This window comes from Mastigoproctus giganteus, chromosome 10, assembly GCF_048544385.1.
Source record: "Mastigoproctus giganteus isolate SK-2022 chromosome 10, ASM4854438v1, whole genome shotgun sequence".
In the NCBI taxonomy this organism is placed as follows: Eukaryota; Metazoa; Arthropoda; class Arachnida; order Uropygi; family Thelyphonidae; genus Mastigoproctus; species Mastigoproctus giganteus.
Window position 1 is genome coordinate 176,153,899 of NC_143584.1, and position 20,168 is coordinate 176,174,066.

The 20,168-nt window shown below is 37.2% G+C and overlaps 1 protein-coding gene across 1 annotated transcript in view; it reads left to right on the forward strand.

Annotated features, from left to right (window-relative positions):
- Nucleotides 1-543: 543 nt before the first annotated feature.
- Nmt (N-myristoyl transferase) overlaps nucleotides 544-20,168 on the forward strand; it is a 128,084-nt gene continuing 108,459 nt past the window's right edge. The window contains exon 1 of the mRNA XM_090383529.1: nucleotides 544-750. Coding sequence (XP_090239655.1) covers nucleotides 590-750 — 161 coding nt within the window. The 5' untranslated portion in view covers nucleotides 544-589. The remainder of the gene's footprint in view (nucleotides 751-20,168) is intronic.

Here is a 20,168-nt window from a genome sequence, read left to right on the forward strand (position 1 = left end):
GTCTCTATCGCTAACATTTTGCAAATCAGCGTGTGTGTGATGTATTGTGACTAATTCTCCCAAGTTAGAATTTATCAAAAAGTTATATACAGTATACTGTATATTTATTTTCCTTATTTAAACGCTCATATTGGGGATGTCTGACATCTCTCCGGACATTGAATTATTTGTTCCCAATTTTCCATTAATCCGTCCAAACTTTACGTGTTAACCCCAGGGGCTCACATCTGGTGAGTATGGACTTGGCACACCCAGGGTCCTGAGCTGGATATCATCATCCTTCGCTTTCTTGGTGATTTTCCCTTCTACTTCTGACACTTGTTTTCTCTCTCTCAGGGTAATTCAAAAATTTTTTTTGGCTGGTGCAGCATAGGCCTCAGGCTTCCTTGCACCATATAGCTAATAATAATAATACTAATAACTGCTATTTAGGTTCTGTAAGTTTTCGTTTATAAAATAGTACTGTATTTGCAATTGTGATTTATTGTTAATGTTTGCACTTTACAAAAGATGGCAGCATAATCGTGGAAATGGAAGAGGTAATCCACCAGCAACTCTGCTCGTGTTTTCCAGCCTTTCGGAGTTAAGTATGGCGGAAAACGAGAATGTGTTTGATTCTGGTGGTGATCATGAGAATGGAAATGAAACAGAAACAATTATTAATAATGATTTAAATAATGTTGAAGAAGAGACAGAGAAGTCACATAAATGTGAAATTCAGGATCATGATGGGGAATCTGGGTCAAAAATGTAAGTTTTTGCATTTCATGCTGTTGGGAAGGAAATAAGATCTTAAGCCTAATATGCCAAAGGGATAAAAAAGTAATTTTTTACTGTTGATTAATAGGGAAGTATTCCTAGAAAGTCATGAAGAAGGAATTCTATTTCAAAAAATTGTCGTACTTTCCATTATTTCGAAACTGCACTTTAGCATATTTCTGAAAGGAAGTGTATTGTTTGTTCTTGCCCGAAAAATACCTTATCACTTTTGCAGAAAAATAAATAAATAAGGTCCAGTTTCCTCTTGTAAAATTGTTAGCAAGAATACATGAGCATGCACATGCATTAAAATGGAACTTAAGCGAAACATAGGTACATATGCAATTTGTAAAATGCTTTCAGCTGTGACACACCCTGCTTTGAAAATATATTTACACCCCGGCGTTAGCCAAACAAATAGTCAGAAGCAAACAGCATTTTCCTTATTAAGATAAACAGTCAATAAAAAATAAACAGCAGCACATATTTTTTTAACAGTTACAAATTATTAGATGAAATATTTTACTTTGCCTGATTGTGATCATTTATATATTATGCTAAATTTATTTGTATATAAACTGTATTTCATAATAAAGTTGTGGGATTCATAACCTAATTTTTCAAAGAAATGATGCTTTACAAAACGTTGCTTTCTTTATTATATTTTAATGGATATTTTTTCACATTTACATTATTATAGTTAGTGTGGCATCAGCACTCCTCTCATTTAAACTATCATCACCATTTGTTGTAATTAGCAAGCAACAGGGAAGTCCTCAGTATTTTTTTTTATAAATAAAGGCAATTTATGAGAGCAGCTCTACAAAAAATGAGAGGTCATTGTTGCTGGGGTTAAATGTTTCAGGTGTGTCTTAGTAGTGGCAAATGATGCAAGAAAGCATCAGCCAACAAAAAAAAAAAAAAGTTCCACATTGTGCCCATTTCTTCCAATAATTTAAAACCTTAAACACCTCAATCAGATCAACTCACACGTGCTTAGTTTCCAGATGCTGCAGTATGCAGAACTGAACCCTTTCTTGGTAAGACCACCCTTCTGTTCCACCCACCAATTTCATTGCCCTTCTTTGCATCTATTCAAGGGATCCATATGCTTCCCAAAATGAGGTCTCCAGATCTGTATGCAGTACTCAAGTTGTGGCCTAACCTTTGCCTCATACGATGGGATAATTATCTCCTTATCCCTGCTAGCAAAGTTCCTGTATATCATTAGCAAAACCCCTGGGCTGGCCTGGCAACCTGTCTGCACTGATAAAAGAAATCTGACTGCACATTTACCCCCAGGCCCTCTTTCATCTTCCACTGCCCTGAGTATAGTAACACGGTTGGTACGTTAATCTGGGTTTATTGCTACTTGTATGCAGTAAGTTGCTTTTGTCAATGTTAAAATTCAGCCACTATTTCTCAGCCCATCTGCCTAATTTTTCAGGATCTTGTTGAAGTAGCTTACCTTTATTATTGTTGTTAACCACCCTCTCAAACCTTGTATGATCTCTAGTCTTAGTCATTAAGCCTGATTTACATTAATCAAAATCATTAATAAATATAGAAAACAATGTGCCTAGCACTGAATCATGGGATACTCTATTAATAACATTAGTCCCTGAAGAGAGCAGTGGCCATTAATAACCAATCTCTCTTCTCCCAGTCAAACATCTCTTTATCTATAACAGTAACTTGTCCTTAATCCATTGCTTTTGTTACTGCATCATAGTATCCAATCAGATTTGTCAGACAAGATTGCCCCTTAACAAATCCATGCCGTGACTGCAGTATAATTGCATTCCTGTATAGATGATCCTGCATTACTTCTTTAAACAATGATTCTATTATTTTTCCTGGAACAGAAGTTAAGATAACAGATCTGTAATTACCCATGTCACCTTTTGATTTCCCTTTGTGAATTGGAGATACATTCATACATTTCTAATCAATAGGGACCTCACCTGATCCAGAGATGCTCTAATAGCTATGGCTAAGGATTTGCTTACCTCCTTTGCTGCCTCCGTTAATATAATTGGAGAGATCCTGTATACCCTAGCTGCATTTTTTATGTTTAGCTTTAACAATTTCTCTACCACTTCTCATTTTTCACAAAATCATTTAGCTCCCTCGTAGGGTTTGATAAACTTCTGGCATCCCTTTCCCTAAAGATTTCCTTGTGTGTGAATGTATATACAAAATAGTTATTCAGTTAATCAGTAACCTGAGCAGGATCATCAGCATTTAAACCATTCACATCAAGTGGACCAATGTTATTCAACTCCTCTCCTCTACTATTAATATAAGTAAAGAAGTTTTTGTGGCTTTTCTTTGCATTCTTTTCCACAGATTTTTCATATCTGCCTTAGCATAACTAACCTCCTTTGTGACTGGATTACAGACTAGTTTATACCACCATTGGCTTCATTATCACCCGATAATTTATATGCATTCCATGCAGTTTTTTCTCTGCCACAAGTCTCATTAGTCCATCTGACCTCCATTTAGGTCTAGTCCCTGAACAGTATTTCTTAGTTGGTATGGAAAGCGTAGTAGCTTCTAAGGTTACTTCCCTGAATGCAGAAATCTCTTTTCAGGATCTTAACAGTTTGCTCATTTGTTATTCAGAAAGAAAGAAAAGAGAATGTAGATATTGCACAATTTATATCAGAAAGGTTGCTTGTTGATTTTAATATTAATAGTGGCAGATAATACAAGAAAGCAGGCTTATATAGCAACAGCCAACACTTCTCATATCACCTGTCCATTCCTTCTAACATCTTGTCTAGTTTTAGCTTTGATTTATTCAAACTACCCCCTGGCCTTGGCGCATTGTAGCCTTAGTTGCTAATGCACCAAAAAATCCAAACAAACAAACAAACATTCAAACTACCCACGGTGCTAAGCAGGAGTTCTAACAATCAACCACTCACTGGCTAAAGGCAGATTTTTGCACATCTACCCTGCAACTACACACACCTCAACCAGAGATCTTTGTTGGTGCCTAATCTCCAGGTGCTGCACTTTTCCAGAACTGGAGCCTTTTGTTTCTTTCAGTAATTTTGTTGCTCTTTTCTGTACTTATTTTAGCAAATCCTTCCTAAAATGAGGCCTCCAGACCAGTATACAGTACTCAAGATGGGCCTGATCAATGCCTTATACAATGTGATAATCACCTCCATATTCCTGTATATCATTGACATATCTCCATGAGCTGTCCTAGCTGTCTGTCTGCACTGCTCAGAGAATGTCATATCTTACTGCACAGTTACCCCCCCCCCCAGGTGTTTTTCATCCTCCACTTCCCTAACTGTTATACCACACAGTTGGTACATTAATCTGGGATTATTGCTCTCCGTCAGAAGTAAATAAATAAATAAATAAATTTTCTGTTTATAGTCCAGGAAAACTACACATTCAGAGGAGTTCACAAGATAGAATACAAGAAACAGCACTGTATTTAGCAGTCACTGGCCTGAATCCTGGTCACTCAAGGCACTTGTACTTATGCACCCTCGTGCCTGACCACTTGGCTATGGCAGCCAATGTACCTTGCATTTGTGAATATTAAACTTAATTTGCTAGTTCTCTACCCATCTACCTAATTTTTCTTGATCTTATTGGAGTAGCATACCCTGATTACTGTGATTAACCATTGTGCTAACCTTCGTATTATCTGAAAACTTAAGACATGAAGCCTGATTGCCTTCATCAGTATCATTATTAAATACAGCAGACAACATTGGGCCCAGCACTGAATCCTAGGGGGGAACTCTGCTAGTGACATTAATCCAAGAAAAGCAGTGCCCATTGATAGCCACTCTCTCTTATCCTGCTCATCCACCGCTTTATCCATAGCAGTAACATGCTATTATTGCCACACTGCTTCAATTTGTATAGCAGTCTTTTATGTGGATTTCTCTTGAATAGTGCGTCCAAAAAATTTACTTGGTGTGTAGAGGGTGGTCTAAAGATCACACTGCAGGATTATTTGAGTAGCTAATGACTTTCACTCCAGCCTGTATACTCCATTCTGATGTAATACAGTGAACAGATTGGAATTATTTCTTAGCAGTAGTGCTTTGAGGCATGTCATAGAGGGACAGAATTTATTTGTATTATGTTAATTTGAAATAAGAATCTAGGAATAAACTGTAGGTGGTGAATCGAAATAGAGAAAAGCAAAAATTTTAAGCTTTTCAACGTGCATAGAGTAAATTCTGTGATTAAGTTTTTAAAGGAATATAAGTAATAGTAGAGATTTCTTGATGCTTTCTGTACTACTTCTTTGGTGACTGAATAACTTCTGTACCACTTCCTCAACGATTGAATCACTAAAGAGGCACAAGTGGTACAGAAAGAGGTTTACTAGATGAAGTGGTACAGGAAGTATCAAAAATGATTGAGAATTATCTGTATTCCTGAAACCCGGCAGCAGTAACATCAAGCTTTATAGGCCCACCTTAAAAATATCTGTTAATTGCCAGTTTGGGATTAGTAGGCTTTCATTTGCCTTATTCTACCTTTCTAAATGTAAAAAAGTTTACTTTGTTAGGGAGGGCTGATGACCCTCCTATGTGTGAGTCCTATGATACAGTTTTATCCCTGAAACATATTTTAATCGAGTGCCCGGATTTTAATAAAATATGCTTTACCGCTTTTAACCATCTGACTGAACCTTATACACTCAGTCAGATTTTATCCGACAATGACAAGGTGTCAGCTCTTTTTAATTTTTTACAGCCTACTAATTTATATGCATGTATATAAAATAAGCCTTATGATTTTAGAATATATACACCTTTTAAACTTACACCTAATCTTTTGACCAGGTAACTTCCTTTAAAGATACTAGAATCTATTTTTACCTTTTTTCTTGGTGCATAATAGCCACTGCTGCTGATGCGCCACTAAAATTTTAAACAAAACCAAACTTTGTTAGTTTTGGAAATATGTTGTTTTTGGCGATTTAAGTGAAATTTAAAATACTGTATATAGTAATGTGTGTGCATGAATTATTTTGAATTTTTATAAGCTTGGAGTTTTATGAACTTAAAGATTGGAAATGACTAATAGTGTTTATGTTATGTTTATAGTGGGTTTTTTTTTTTTTTTTTTTTTATCTCCAACAGAATTAAATTTTTGCTATTTTGAAAATAACAGGTGTTGAAAACATTTTTAAATTGAAATTTTTCATTAAAAATTATATTTAAAAATTTTTTTTTTTTTTTTTTTTTTGGTAGTTGTTGGCGCATCGGCTTCTGTGGCCATAATGCACCTCCCAAGGTTTTTACAGTACTTTGATCCAAGCCGTGGCGGGATTCGAACCCGTGACCAGGCAGTTTGGGTTGCCAGGCAGGCACTTTACCCACCCAGCTAGCCCGGTCGGCATATTTTAAAATAAGCATTTCAATTCTTTGGGAAAAGGACAAGCACTGGTATACTGCAAGCAGAATTTAAAAAAAAAAAATTTTTTTTTTTTCAGAAATAAAAATAAAAAGTGTTGGGCTATCAGGCCTTTGCCATTTGTCTTTGTTATGATTGGAGGACACCATTGTGCTGGGTTAAGAAATTAGATTTTATTCTGTGCAGGTTAAGCTGCTTAAAAATTTCACTTTTCTACAAACTTAGGAACATGCAATTTATATATTGACAATTATATATTGGCAATTTACATATTTGTAAATTTAATTTGATTGTTGGAAACTTTGAACTTATTAAAATGTAAATTTCTCAACCTGCTGATGGGTGTGTATGGGCAAAACAATTTACATGCACTCAATAGGTGCATGTGAATTGTTTTGCCCCTTTTCAGCAGAGTTATAAAATTAAGAGAAAAAGTAAGGTTCTCTCTTTTGGAAGGTATTGTGTGAGATATATTTGAGTGAACAGTGATTTCAGAGTACAAAACAGCCAAAAGGAAAAGTGTGCATGTGCTTGTGTGTGGATGGGGGGAGAGGAGTCATTATGACTCCTCTCAAATATATCTCACACAATACCTTCCAAAAAAGAGAATCTTACTTTTTTTCTAATAAAGTCATAATGATTCCTCTCCAATACATACACATACTGACAGCACAAATACTCCATTTTTGTGCTGTCAATATGTGTATGTATTTATATAGGAATTCATGCTTTCAGCATTAGGGAATGAAAGTATGTAAAGCACTATGAGAGGTATAAAGAGGGAAGTAAACTTTGTGAGTTGAGAATGAAAATAACACTGGACAGAGTCAAGCAAACAGTGGATTCATACTAACCAAAAAATAATTTTTTTTCAACCTCTGGAGCAAAGGAAGTTGAGCTGCTGATTCCAAACCAAAATTAGATTTCTGTGTATGCTATCTTAAAAATGAGTCATTAATTTTAATACTTTAATCAAACATATAATGTACTATGTACATTCTATTTCCTTAGAAATTTTTGATGCTTGGAAGGTTTTTCTTATGATCATTTTGCTTTCTCTTAAACAACCTGCAATAATCTACCATCATGGCAATATCCCAGTGACCTTAGTATTGCTTTTCCATTTTTGGGAAAAGTGATACCTTGTAGATATATCCTGATGAAAGCATTCCTCCTTGCTCATTACTTACGTCTATCTTCCAATGTTCAAATTCTGCCTTCATAAGGGATGCAGAATTTGAAGAAAATGAAGAAATTTGTAAAAAATGATGCTACCATCTGAATGTTAAATGAGAAATCTGAATGTTTCCCAGTTAGAACTTGCATATGGTAGCATCATTGTTTGGTCCCATTCAAGGGAATTTAAAAATTGTCTCCAACCTTTGGTCCTACAACTTTGGTCCTTGAGGCTTGTCACAGACATTCTCTCATGTATGACCAGCTGGGGCTTGCTACCTTGAAGTCTAAAACACTGATGGAACTGATGTTCAAGTAACATTTTACGCAAGTGAACTGAATTTTGGTGAAGTCTGGTCATTCTGCAACAGCCACATCCTTTATTTGCACTTTCACAGTGGTTGGACTGTTAGTAACCATGGGTTTAACCTTTATGTGCCAGTCCTGAAATACAGCACCTAGTAGACTGGAGGTGACCAACCAAGTGTGAACCAGTGTAAGCAGGAATAAAGCATGGTGTTGACACTACACACAGGAATGCTGTACTCTCTGTGTTACCAGGCAATGGTAGGTGATTCAACTGGTGCAATACCATCACTTTGCTTATTGTAGGCTTGAAGTGGTGAAACCCATGTTTAGTCTCCAGAGCAAAGCCAACCTCCCATCTCTTTCACCATGCAGTATGATTGATATCTTTTGAGGTGAAGATGGACATCATGGCGAGATAGTCTTCTTTACGTTGCGAGGGTACAGCTCTGAAATGTGTTTACAAGCTGGCCGCGAGATAGTCAGTCAGAGTGAACCTGTTGGTAACTGTCCAAGATGCATACAGATCATCTAGTGCAGCATTTCCCAAACTGTGGTCCAGTGACCCCTGAGGGTCCATAGACCAGTTCCAGGGGGGCTGCAAAATGGACCTCTGGAATTGTTAAATGATTTGTTCTGTGTATAGCAAATTGATGATAAAGTAATTATTATTAATATTAATTACTTTATTAGTTAAGAAACACATAAAATCCAATGAAGTGAAGCCAGTCGACATTGCTGGACAGTGCAGTGTCGAGTCAGTTTGGTGTGACATAAGCATTGGGAGATCAAAATTGAAAGTAGGAGTGTTATATGCCTAATGACTCTGATGAGTATAATAAGAAACTGTACAGGGAAATAGGTAGTAGATGACTTTCATCAACCGGTGAAATACCACCACTTTGCTTATTGGAGGCTTGAAGTGGTGAGACCCATGTTTAGTCTCTAGAGCAAAGTTTCCGGCATCCCCCTCCCCCCATACTTCTCCTTCAACCCATTCACGGTACTAAGTACTATAGGTTTTGATACCTTTCGTGTTTGGGGTTTTCATAAAAAAAAAAATAAATAAAAAAAAAATAGTGGGCCAGTAAATCAGAGTCTTATAATGGGGGATTTTAATTTCCCAGATATTGACTGGAATTTGTGGGTTGGTCACTCATACACTAGCAAGACTTTTGTGGATTTATTGATTAGAGGATGATTGTTTTCTACATCAGCATGTTCGGGAAGCAACTAGAGGGAGTAATGCTCTTGATCTGATTGTCAGTAGTGATTCTTCATGCATTAAGAATCTGCAGATAGAGGAACCACTAGGTGGCAGTGAACACAGTGTGCTTAAGTGGGATTTACTCTAAGAGGTAACTACCATCAGGTGCAAAGGTAAGGGTTTTTGCTTTCATAAAGACGACTATGGTGGTTTGAGACAGTATTTAAATTCTGTACGGTGGGACCAACTGATGATGTTACCAACAGCAAATTCAGAATGGGAAGCATTCAAAGAATTTATCTTGGAAGCTACTAGGCTTTACATACCAACTAAGAAATATTGTTCAAGGTTTAGGCCTAAATGGATGTCAGATGAACTAATGAGATATATGGCAGAGAAGAAAAATGCATGGGATACATATAAATTAATGGGCGACATGGAAGCCTATGATAGATATAAGTTGGTCTGTAACCAAGTCACAAAGGAGATTAGGCAGGCAAAGGCAGATTATGAGAAATCTTTGGCAAAGGATGCAAAGAAAAACAACAGAGTTCTTTACCTACGTAAACCCTAGAAGGAAAGGGATGAATCAGATTAGTCCACTGGATATTGATGGTTCAACTGTTGATGATCCTGCTCAGGTGGCTAACAAACTAAATGAGTATTTTGCATCTACATTCACCCATGAGGAGTTATTCAGGGAGGGGAATGCCAGAGGTGAGTTAAACTTTGGCAGTGAGCTAGATGATTTTGTAATAACTGAGAGGAAAGTGGAGGAGAAATTGTTGAAGATAAACATAAAAAAGGCACCTGGGGTGGATGGGATCTATCCAGTTATATTAAAGGAGGTAGCAAAAGAAGTAAGCCATAATTATGAGAGCTTCTTTGGACTCAGGGAAGGTACCCATGGACTTGAGATGTGCAAATGTGACCCCAATTCACAAAGGAGGATCAAAGGGCAACAAAAGTAATTATAGACCTGTTAGTTTAACTTCTGTTCCAGGAAAATTAATGGAGGCACTGGTTAAAGCAGCACTGCAGGATCATCTAGACAAGACTTAAATAATTTATATAAATGTTATGTAAAAATCAGTTGTTTTAAACATAAAACTTTGAATTTTCTTTTCGGAAAACCCAGTGTTTGTACATATATACACACACAGAGAAACATATGCATATATATATATACACTGCTCTGCCATTAATATCCGGACACCCCTCCAAGAATGGCGAAACAGGTTCTATGCATGCAATACATCACAGAACCTGCTATAAATGTGCACACTGGGCTTCAAACAGACAATTGCAAAAGTGGGCCTGCAAGATGACACATTCGACAGAATTACCTCAACAGTTCAACAGAATTGATCACCTCAATCGATGCTATGGACATACAAACATACAACAGATGCAATGATTCTGTCAAGTAGTGTTGATCCACTGATGATATCAGGCTTGTGTTGCCTTATTTTGGACAAATCCAATGAAAAATTATTTGAACCGTAGGCAGTTTGCTCTTGACATTTCAAAGGCTTTTTATTATGTTTCGCATAAAACTCTTCTGAATAAGCGTCCATCTTATGAATTAACAGTGCTCTTTTGTAATTGGGTATCCAGTTCTCTCTCTCTCTTGCTGCTTACTGTGGATGATGGTAAATGCCTTTCTGTTTTCTAACTTAGCATTAGTAGTGGTATATGCAAGGAAGAAAGCTTATAAAACATTAGCCAAAAAAAACCTTCCCATTTCGCCTATCCATTTACTTCAAAACTTTGTTCAGTTCTTCCTTGAATCTATTTAAGCTATCAACTTCCAAAATAACAGATGGAAATTTGTTCCAGCAATTAACCACTTTCTGGCTAAAGTAAAACTGCAACTGTTCCTCAGTTTGAATTTATGCCCCCTCAAGTGTGTAATCTGAGCAAGAGGAAGAAGCCCATCAGCATTGAACTTGCTCAACCGATCACCTTGTGGGTGCCTAGTCTCCAGATGCTGAAATTAGCAGAACTTAAGCCTTTCTTGATAAGAGCATCACCCTCTGTCCCTCTTAACAATCTTGTTGTCCTCTGTACTCGTTCCAGCAGATCTACATCCTTCCAAATAAATATGCACCTGTTCTTACTCTTTAATTATCCTAACACAGCCTATGTTTTTACTTGCTCCATGATACAGTCCTTTAAAGTAGCCCTTGAAATTCCCAGCACCTTGCTTTCCTGGCTGCTGCTCATTCTTATAGAAGCAGTGCATGAATCACTGTCACCTCTGCCTGTGGCTTCTGTTAGTCTGTAAATCTCCCCCAAGCTAACAGTTTTCTGACCTGCCTAATACTGCTCTGATAGCATTAGCAAATATTCTTGCACCCTTTCTATTTAAGTATATCCCATCTCTGTAGAAGCAGTCTCCCTGTTAGCAAGCTTAGACCATGCTGTGAAAAATTCTATCTTACAACCCTTGCACATTCTCCTGGGCCTAATTGATTGACACGGCTCTCATCATATGCTCCCTCCTATCGTGTCTGGGTAGAATTGCAGACACTTTCAAATTTAACCCCAACTCGCAACTTTTTTTCAACATTGACCTGCACTTGTTAAGTAAATCTGTAGATCTCCTACTCTTAATGTAAATAGTGCCAACGTGTACAACAATAGTACAATAAAATGATATCTGTTCTACAACTATTGTCACCAAAATCTTTAAAAAAATAATTTTTTTTCCATACTGGGTTCTGTGAGATTTTTAATGAGAGAGAGTATTTTACGATAATTTTTATCTTTGTGTTTGTTTTTTTAATGAAAGAGGAACATGCAACATAGAAAGAAATCTTTGATGAAGGAATTTTAGATTTGTTAACAATATTTTAATGTGAATTAAGAATTACCCAAGGTTTAGAATATTTCGAATAGTGGTTTTCAGTTTTTACAGAGCTTCCAGGATTCTGTAACGTGATCATAAAGGCTCTGCAGATATTCCATTAATTTTTATCACTGGAGTTTTTATTCAATTTATCCACATATATTACTCTTTTTATGTGTTAATTATTGCAATTTTTAAAGATTGTAGAGTTCTGTGTAAGGTATAAATTTGCAAAAGTGTTTCACGACAAAAAAAAGTTTGAAAAATATTGGTTTAAAATGCATTCTGATTAATTAATAACACACATTCTGGTCCCTAAAACTAACAAAATAGTTTCATTTAACTAAAACTTGAGAGGGGAAAAACATATCAAATCTGCACCAAGCAATTCTTTTCAAGGTACAGACAGTAAGCACCAGTTATAGTGATCACGTTTGCAAATTGAATTTTGATTCTAATAAACGGTGATTCTAATAAGTGAAAATCGACAAATATTATCCGGAGGCTATAAAAATAAAGATATAAAGCACAAATTTACACTTTATTACCAAAGGCCTATTACCAATTAAAAGATACGTGAAAATCTTAATATTCTTCCGATTTCTACGTTCTGAACAAAATAAAAATAAATTTATACTTACTTAATAACTTAATTAATATACATATTAATTAAACATAACACTTTGTAATATGATTATAATTTAAAATGGCACTTCCGTATCCAGGTGGGCAGGAGCAGCAGTGCGTAGCACACACTTCTTGATTAGACCGGGGTTCGAGCCCGTGACCACCAAATACGGAGGATGCGGAAAGGTCAGGGAATGACCACCGCATATCCCCGGAGCAATATGGCCCTGGTTGCTAATGCTCCTAAAAAAACCAATTAACAATAACTTAATTTAAAATAGTCACTTATTTTAGATTGCTTTAAATTATCACTACAAAGTCTATTTATAGATTTTTCAATATTGTATAACAGTCTATATTCACAATCACTTGGACCAGTTTCTTCTAACGTTCTCCTCAGGACAGCTATAGCTTCACAAGTTTGCCATTTTGTAACTGGAATTTGTTCAGGTTCATCTTAATTTTCCTCCTCCTCAGCGAAATTATCAGTAACAGACCGGGCAATTTCTTCATCTGTTAAAGCTATAGTAACTTGTAGATCACCATCTATGTCCACCCGATCATTAAATTCCTATTCACCCATGCCTTTAGGCTTTTCAACGTGATCAAAATATCACAGAGGCGTTCAAAATTGATTCTTATAACCAAAAATATGATTCTAGTAAACGATGAAAGTATAGTGCATTTTATTGATTTGGATCAGTTCTTTGAAATTTGATTCTGTTGAGTGGCTGATTCTAATAACCAGTGATCACTATAACTGCCACTTACTGTATCTGGAAACAATTTGCAGTGAATTTGCCAATTGGTTCCAGTTGAATTCAAAATGAATAGTATAATTCTTATCATAATTACTTATTAAGTAAAGCCTCATGCATTCTGAGGCTTGACTTAACAAATATGACGTGATGTTAAGAAAGAGCTGTGAGTTGGGAAGGAATTTGAAAGTGTCTGGAACTTTCCCATGACATGATGAGAACCTTGTCAGTCAATTTGGCCCTGGATTATGCACGGTTCATTGGGTAAAATTTTTGTTAAGATGGCTCACAGAAAGAAGTGTTTTAATAGAATGGGATACACTTAAATAGAAGGGGTGCAAGAATATCTGCTGATGTTATCAATGTATTGTTAGGTGGGTTGGAAAACTGTTATTTTGGGTGGGATACATAGATTAACAATTTAATAAGAGCCATAAACAGAGGTGGAATTGATTTTTGCATTGCTTCTATTTTGAAATTCAGTAGCCTGAAAAGCAGGTGGGAGAGTATTGCAGGACCTGCTGATGTTACTCATGGGAGTAGCAGTTACATGGGCTAGGGCACACTAATGCTAGGAGTATAGTAAATGAGTTTGAAGTATTGGTTAAGTTATCATGTGATTACATTATGGGTATAATGGAAACATGGAGTCATTATGATACTGATGATACAGAATTCAAATGTGATAATGCAGTATACATATGTATGGTAATAACAACTTAGATAAGAGATTTTGTAGATTATTACTTAGTATCGGTAAGGGTATCCAATCCATGTGTTGGACAAGATTTTGTAGCTCCGCTGAATGCTAAGTTTTTAATTATATTTAGCCATTTTATTGATTTAATTGTTATATTAAATTATTTTCTATAATTAGCTTATTGACCTAGTCAAGCTCCTTGTTTTATTTTGAATTTAGATAGTGAATTTGAAAGTTAATTAATACTTAGTATCCGTAGATTTACCGTTCGTAGCTTGCCGCCATTGTTATACGATACAATGTATATCCCAAACTAGATAGTGTAAGATTTAATGTAAAACTAGATTGCGAAACATGTAGCACTATATTAGAAATCTGTTAGCTCAGTATAACATAATATTATCAATTAATCAGTAAAATTTATTAATCTTATTAAATTTCATTGTCAATTAAATTGTATGTTTTTAACTATTTACATATAATGACCTGGATTTTACAAATGTAATATTATAAATTAATAAATATAACTTGATAGGAGATACGAAAGTCATATAACGTAACTCGGAGATAATACTCGATACTGATATATATATATATAGTGTTATAACTGCATTGGGATATAAGTTTAGGGTTATATTTTTGTATTGAAATTGAAATTTTATTTGAAATTGAATCGAAATCATGGCTCAGAGCAGCAAAGCAAAAGGCTCAAGCTAATGAGAGTGTTGCGACTCAGGGGAGAACTGAGGTGGGGGCAGTTGTCGTCTGAATCACAGCCTTTTGAAATGTACTGCTTCTTTGATGTTTGTGGAGCAATCAGGAATGGGACATATTACCAAGGGGAATGTCTTTGTGTGTGCATGATGTAAGGAGTATGAGGAAATCAGGTGCGAACTCAGCGTTGTCATGAGCCTGTATGAGAGCTTGAAGAACAGGTTGGATGCCCTTGAAGGATTTAAATTGAGGGGCCCATCAAGCTCTCAGCTGCCCACATCAATGCCAGAGCTTGCACTTGAACATCATGCAAAACAGCAGCAACCTACAAGGCAGAACGCTCAGGTCCAAAAGAAACTAGTTATTGTCAGTGACTCTATTGTCAGAGAAAACGGGGAACATATTATGCAAAAAGGAGAGGTGGAACAGGACCAGTGGAAAAGGTTGATGATGTAGAGCAAATATCATCTTTTAAGGGCACAAAAGGTGACATTGTTGTACACGTTGGTGCTAAAGACATTAAGAGTAGGAGACCGGTGAAATTACTTAACAAGTACAGGTCAATGTTGAAAAAAAGCCATGAGTTAGGGTTGAATTTGAAAGTGTCTGCAATTCTGCCGAGACATGATAGGAGGGAGTATATGATGAGAGACTTGTCAATCAATTCGGCCCTGGAGAGATTGTGCAAAGCTCAAGGGGTAGAGTTGTTCTCAGCCTGGTCTGTGCTTGTGAACAGGAGACTGCTTCTACAGGGATGGGACACACTTAAATAGAAAGGGTGCAAAAATATTGATGCTATCGAGGCAGTGTTAGGCAGGTCGGAAAACTGCTAGCTTGGGGGATACACAGACAAATAGATTAATAGTAGCTGCTGGCAGAGGTGAAAGTGATTCTTGCACTGCTTCTATTGGAATGAGCCTGGAAAATAAGATGTGGGGGTTTTCAGAGACTGCTGGGAGTCATTGTGGATCAAGTAGCTACATGGGCTGTGTTGGGATAGCTAAGAATAGGAATAGGTGCATGTATACTTGCGTGTACATCAATGCTAGGAGTTTGGTAAATAAATTTGATGAATTTGAGGTGTTGGTCAAAACATCAAAGGCAGATATTGTTGGGATATCAGAGGTGTGGTGTCACACAGGTATAAGGAATGCAGAATTGGAGTTTTTGGGGGAGTACAATGTGTACAGGATAGGAAGGGAGGAGGGGTTAGGCTATTGGTTAAGAAACACATAAAATCCAAGGAAGTACAGCCAGTCAACATGGCTGGACAGTGCAGTGTTGAGTAAGTTTGGTGTGAAATAAGCACTGGGAAAGCAAAATTGAGAGTAGGAGTATGTTATAGGCCTAATGACTCTGATGAGTATAATTTGGAACTGTACAGGAAAATAGAGTGGGCCAGTAAATCAGAGTGTCTTATAATGGGGCATTTTAATTTCCCAGATATTGACTGGAATTTGTGTGTTGGTCACTCACACACTAAGCAAGGCTTTTGTGGATTTATTGGATGATTGTTTTCTACATCAGCATATTCAGGAGGCAACTAGAGGGAGTATTACTGTTGATCTGATTATCAGTAGTGATTCTTCATGCATTAGGAATCTGCTGAAAAAGGAACCACTAGTTGGCAGTGATCATAGTGTGCTGAAGTGGGATTTACTCAGAGGTATTTAGTATTAGCAATGGCCACATGGTGCAAGGAAGCCTATGGCTTATGCTGTACCAGCCAAAAAAAATAAATAATAAATAAAAAAAAATGAAATAATAATAATAAAATAACAAAAAAAAATAAAATAAAATGATAAGAATAAAATAATAATAATAAGAAAATTAAAAAAATATATATAATAATAAATAAGAGAAAAGGAAATGGATAACCTAAATGTTTCCCTTCTCCTATAGGTAATTAATTATTATCCAGCTGATCTTTGAATTTATCCAAACTGTCAGCCTATACCACCCATGTAGGTAACTTATTCCAGTAATTTATAACTCGCTGACTAAAATAAAACTTCCTGCAATCCAGTCTAAACAACTGCCCTCGTAACTTGAAATTATAGCCCCTAGTTCTAGAATCATTTATAACCATGAAAATTTTGTCCTTATTCATTTTGCTTATGCCTCTCGGAGCTTTAAACACCTCAATCAAGTCAAGCTGATCTGAGACCGTTTTTAAATTCTATACGGTGGGACCAACTGTTGACGTTACCAACAGCAAATTAAAAAGGGAAGCATTAAAAGAATTAATCTTGGAAGCTACTTGGCTTTTCATACCAACTAAGAAATTTCTTCAAGGATCAGGCCTAAATGGACATCAGATGAACTAATGAGACATGTGGCAGAGAAGAAAAATGCACGGGATACATATAAATTAATGGGTGATGTGGAAGCCTACGATCGATATAAGCTGGTCTGTAACCAATTCACAAAGGAAGTTGGGCAGACAAAGGCAGATTATGAGAAATCTTTGGAAAAGGATGCAAAGAAAAACAGCAACGAATTCTTTACGTATGTAAACTCTAGATGGAAGGGGATCAATCAGATTGGTCCACTTGATATCAATGGTTCAACTGTTGATGATCCTGCTCAGGTAGCTAACAAACTAAATGAGTATTTTGCATCTACATTCACACATTACAAGTTATTCAGGGAGGGGAATTCCAGAGGTGAATTAAATTCTGGCAGTGAGCTAGATGATTTTGTAATAAGTGAGAGCAAAGTGGAAGAGAAATTGTTGAAGATAAACATAAGAAAAGCACCTAGGGTGGATGGGATATATTCAGTTATATTAAAGGATTCACCAAAGGAAGTAAGTAAACCCTTAGCCATAATTATGAGAGCTTCCTTAGAGTCAGGGGCATCACCCATGGACTTGAGATGTGCAAATGTGACCCCAATTCACAAAGGAGGATCAAAGAGCAACATAAGTAATTACAGACCTGTTAATTTAACTTCTGTTTAAGGGAAATTAATGGAGGCACTGGTTAAAGAAGCACTGCGGGATCATCTAGACAAGACTTCAGTTATAGCATTAGCATTAGTAGAGGCATTTGATGCAAGAAAGCAAGCTTATGCAGCATCAGCCAAAAAAAAAAAAATAATAAAATAAAATAAATAAATAAATAAATAAAAATAACCACTTCCACTTCACCCCTCTGTTCGTTTGAAATACCTGTCCAGCTGAGCCTTAAACTTATTTAGGATATCAACTTCCACGACAAGGGATGGAAGTCTGTTCCACCAACCAACCACCCGCTGGCTAAAGGCAAATTTCTGCACGTCTATCCTACCTCTGTCTTTCCTCAATTTGAATTTATGCCCTCTCAGGTGATTATTCTGAGCAAGAGGGAGAATCCCGTCAGCATTGAGCATGCTCAAACCATTCAAGGCTTTATCCATCAGATCACCTCTCTGGTGCCTAGTCTCCAGACACTGTAATTTGCAAAACTTAAGCCTTTCTTTGTAAGAGCACCCTTTGTTCCTTTCACTACTCCTGTTGCCCTTCTCTGTACTCATCCAGCAGCTCTACATCCTTCTTGAAATGAGGCCTCCATGCCTGTATACAGTACTCTAGGTTTGGTCTGACCATTGCCTTATACAAGGGAATAATCACCTACTTATCCCTGCTAGAAAAATTCCTATATATCATTGACAATACACCATGAGCTACTCTTGCAGCCCATCTGCACTGCTCAGAGAACTTCATATATGCCTGCACAACCACCCCCAGGTCCTTTTCATTCTCTACCACTGTCAGTGTAGTACCACAGAGTTGATACGTTGCTCTGGGGTTGCTGTTTGTCAATGTTAAACTTCATTTGCCACCTCTCAGTCCATCTGCTCAACCTTTCCAGATCCTTTTGCAGTAGCATAGTGTCAGTAGTGTCCTTAACAACTACTAGTTCCTTTGGGACCAGCGCATTCTGCCATGGGGGTTTCCGCTGTGTTGCGCGATGACCAAGTGCAAGCTCTGGCATTGGTGTGGGCAGCTGAGAGCATGATGGGCCCTCTCTTGTAATCCTTCGAGGGCATCCACCCTGTCCTTCAAGCTCTCATATAGGCCCATAATAACGCTGAGTTGTCGCCTTATTTCCTTACACTCCTTGCATCGTGCACATACAAAGACATCCCCCATGGCAATATCATGTCCCATACCTGACTGTTCCGCAAACATCAAGCAAATAGTGCATCTTAAAAGGCTGTGATTCAGAGGGCAACTGCCCCCCTCAGTTCTCCCGTGAGCCACAGCATTCCCATTAGCTTGAGCCTTTTGCTTTGCTGCTCTAGTTAAAGACATGATAGGAGGGAGTATATGATAAGAGCCCTGTTGATCAATTTGGCCCTGGAAAGATTGTGCAGGGCTCAAGGGGTAGAATTTTTTTCAGCCTGGTCTGTACTTGTTAACAGGAGAGACTGCTTCTACAGGGATGGGATACACTTAAATAGAAAGGGTGCAAGAATGTTTGCTGATGCTATCGAGGCAGTGTTAGGTGGGTCGGAAAATTGCTAGATTGGGGGGATACAAGGACTAATAGATTAACAGTAGCCACTGGCAGAGGAGAAAGTGATTCTTGCACTGCTTTTATTGGAATGAGCAGCAGCCTGGAAAATAAGATGCAGGATATTTCAGAGACTGCTGGGAATCATGGGGGTACAAGTAAACACATGGGTTGTGTTAGGGTGGCTAAGAGGAAGAGCAGGTGCATGTATACTTGCGTGTACACCAATGCTAGGAGTTTAGTAAATAAATTTGATGAATTTGAGGTATTGCTCAAAACATCAAAGGCAGATATTGTTGGGATTTCAGAGACGTGGTGTCACACAGATATAAGGAATGCAGAACTGGAATTTGGGGAGTACAATGTCTACAGAAAGGATAGACAGGATAGGAAGGGAGGAGGGGTTATGCTATTAGTTAAGAAACACATAAAATCCAAGGAAGTGAAGCCAGTCGACATCGCTGGACAGTGCAGTGTCAAGTCAGTTTGGTGTGACATAAGCATTGGGAGATCAAAATTGAGAGTAGGAGTGTGCTATAGGCCTAATGACTCTGATGAGTATAATAAGAAACTGTACAGAGAAATAGAGTGGGCCAGTAAATCAGAGAGTCTTATAATGGGGGATTTTAATTTCCCAGATATTGACTGGAATTTGAGGGCTGGTCACTCACACACTAGCAAGGCTTTTGTAGATTTATTGGATGATTGTTTTCTACATCAGCATGTTCGGGAGGCAACTAGAGGGAGTAATACTCTTGATTTGATTATCAGTAGTGATTCTTCATGCATTAAGAATCTGCAGATAAATGAACCACTAGGTGGCAGTGATCACAGTGTTCTGAAGTGGGAGTTACTCAAAGAGGTAATTACCATTAGGGGTAAAGGGAAGGGGTATTGCTTTCGTAAAGGCGACTATGATGGACTGAGACAGTATTTAAATTCTATACAGTGGGATCAACTGATGATGTTACCAACAGCAAATTCAAAATGGGAAGCATTCAAAGAACTTATCTTGGAAGCTGCTAGGCTTTACATACCAACTAAGAAATATTGTTCAAGGTTTAGGCCTAAATGGATGTCAGATGAACTAATGAGGCATATGGCAGAGAAGAAAAATGCATGGGATACATACAAATTAACACTTGACACAGAAGCCTATGATAGA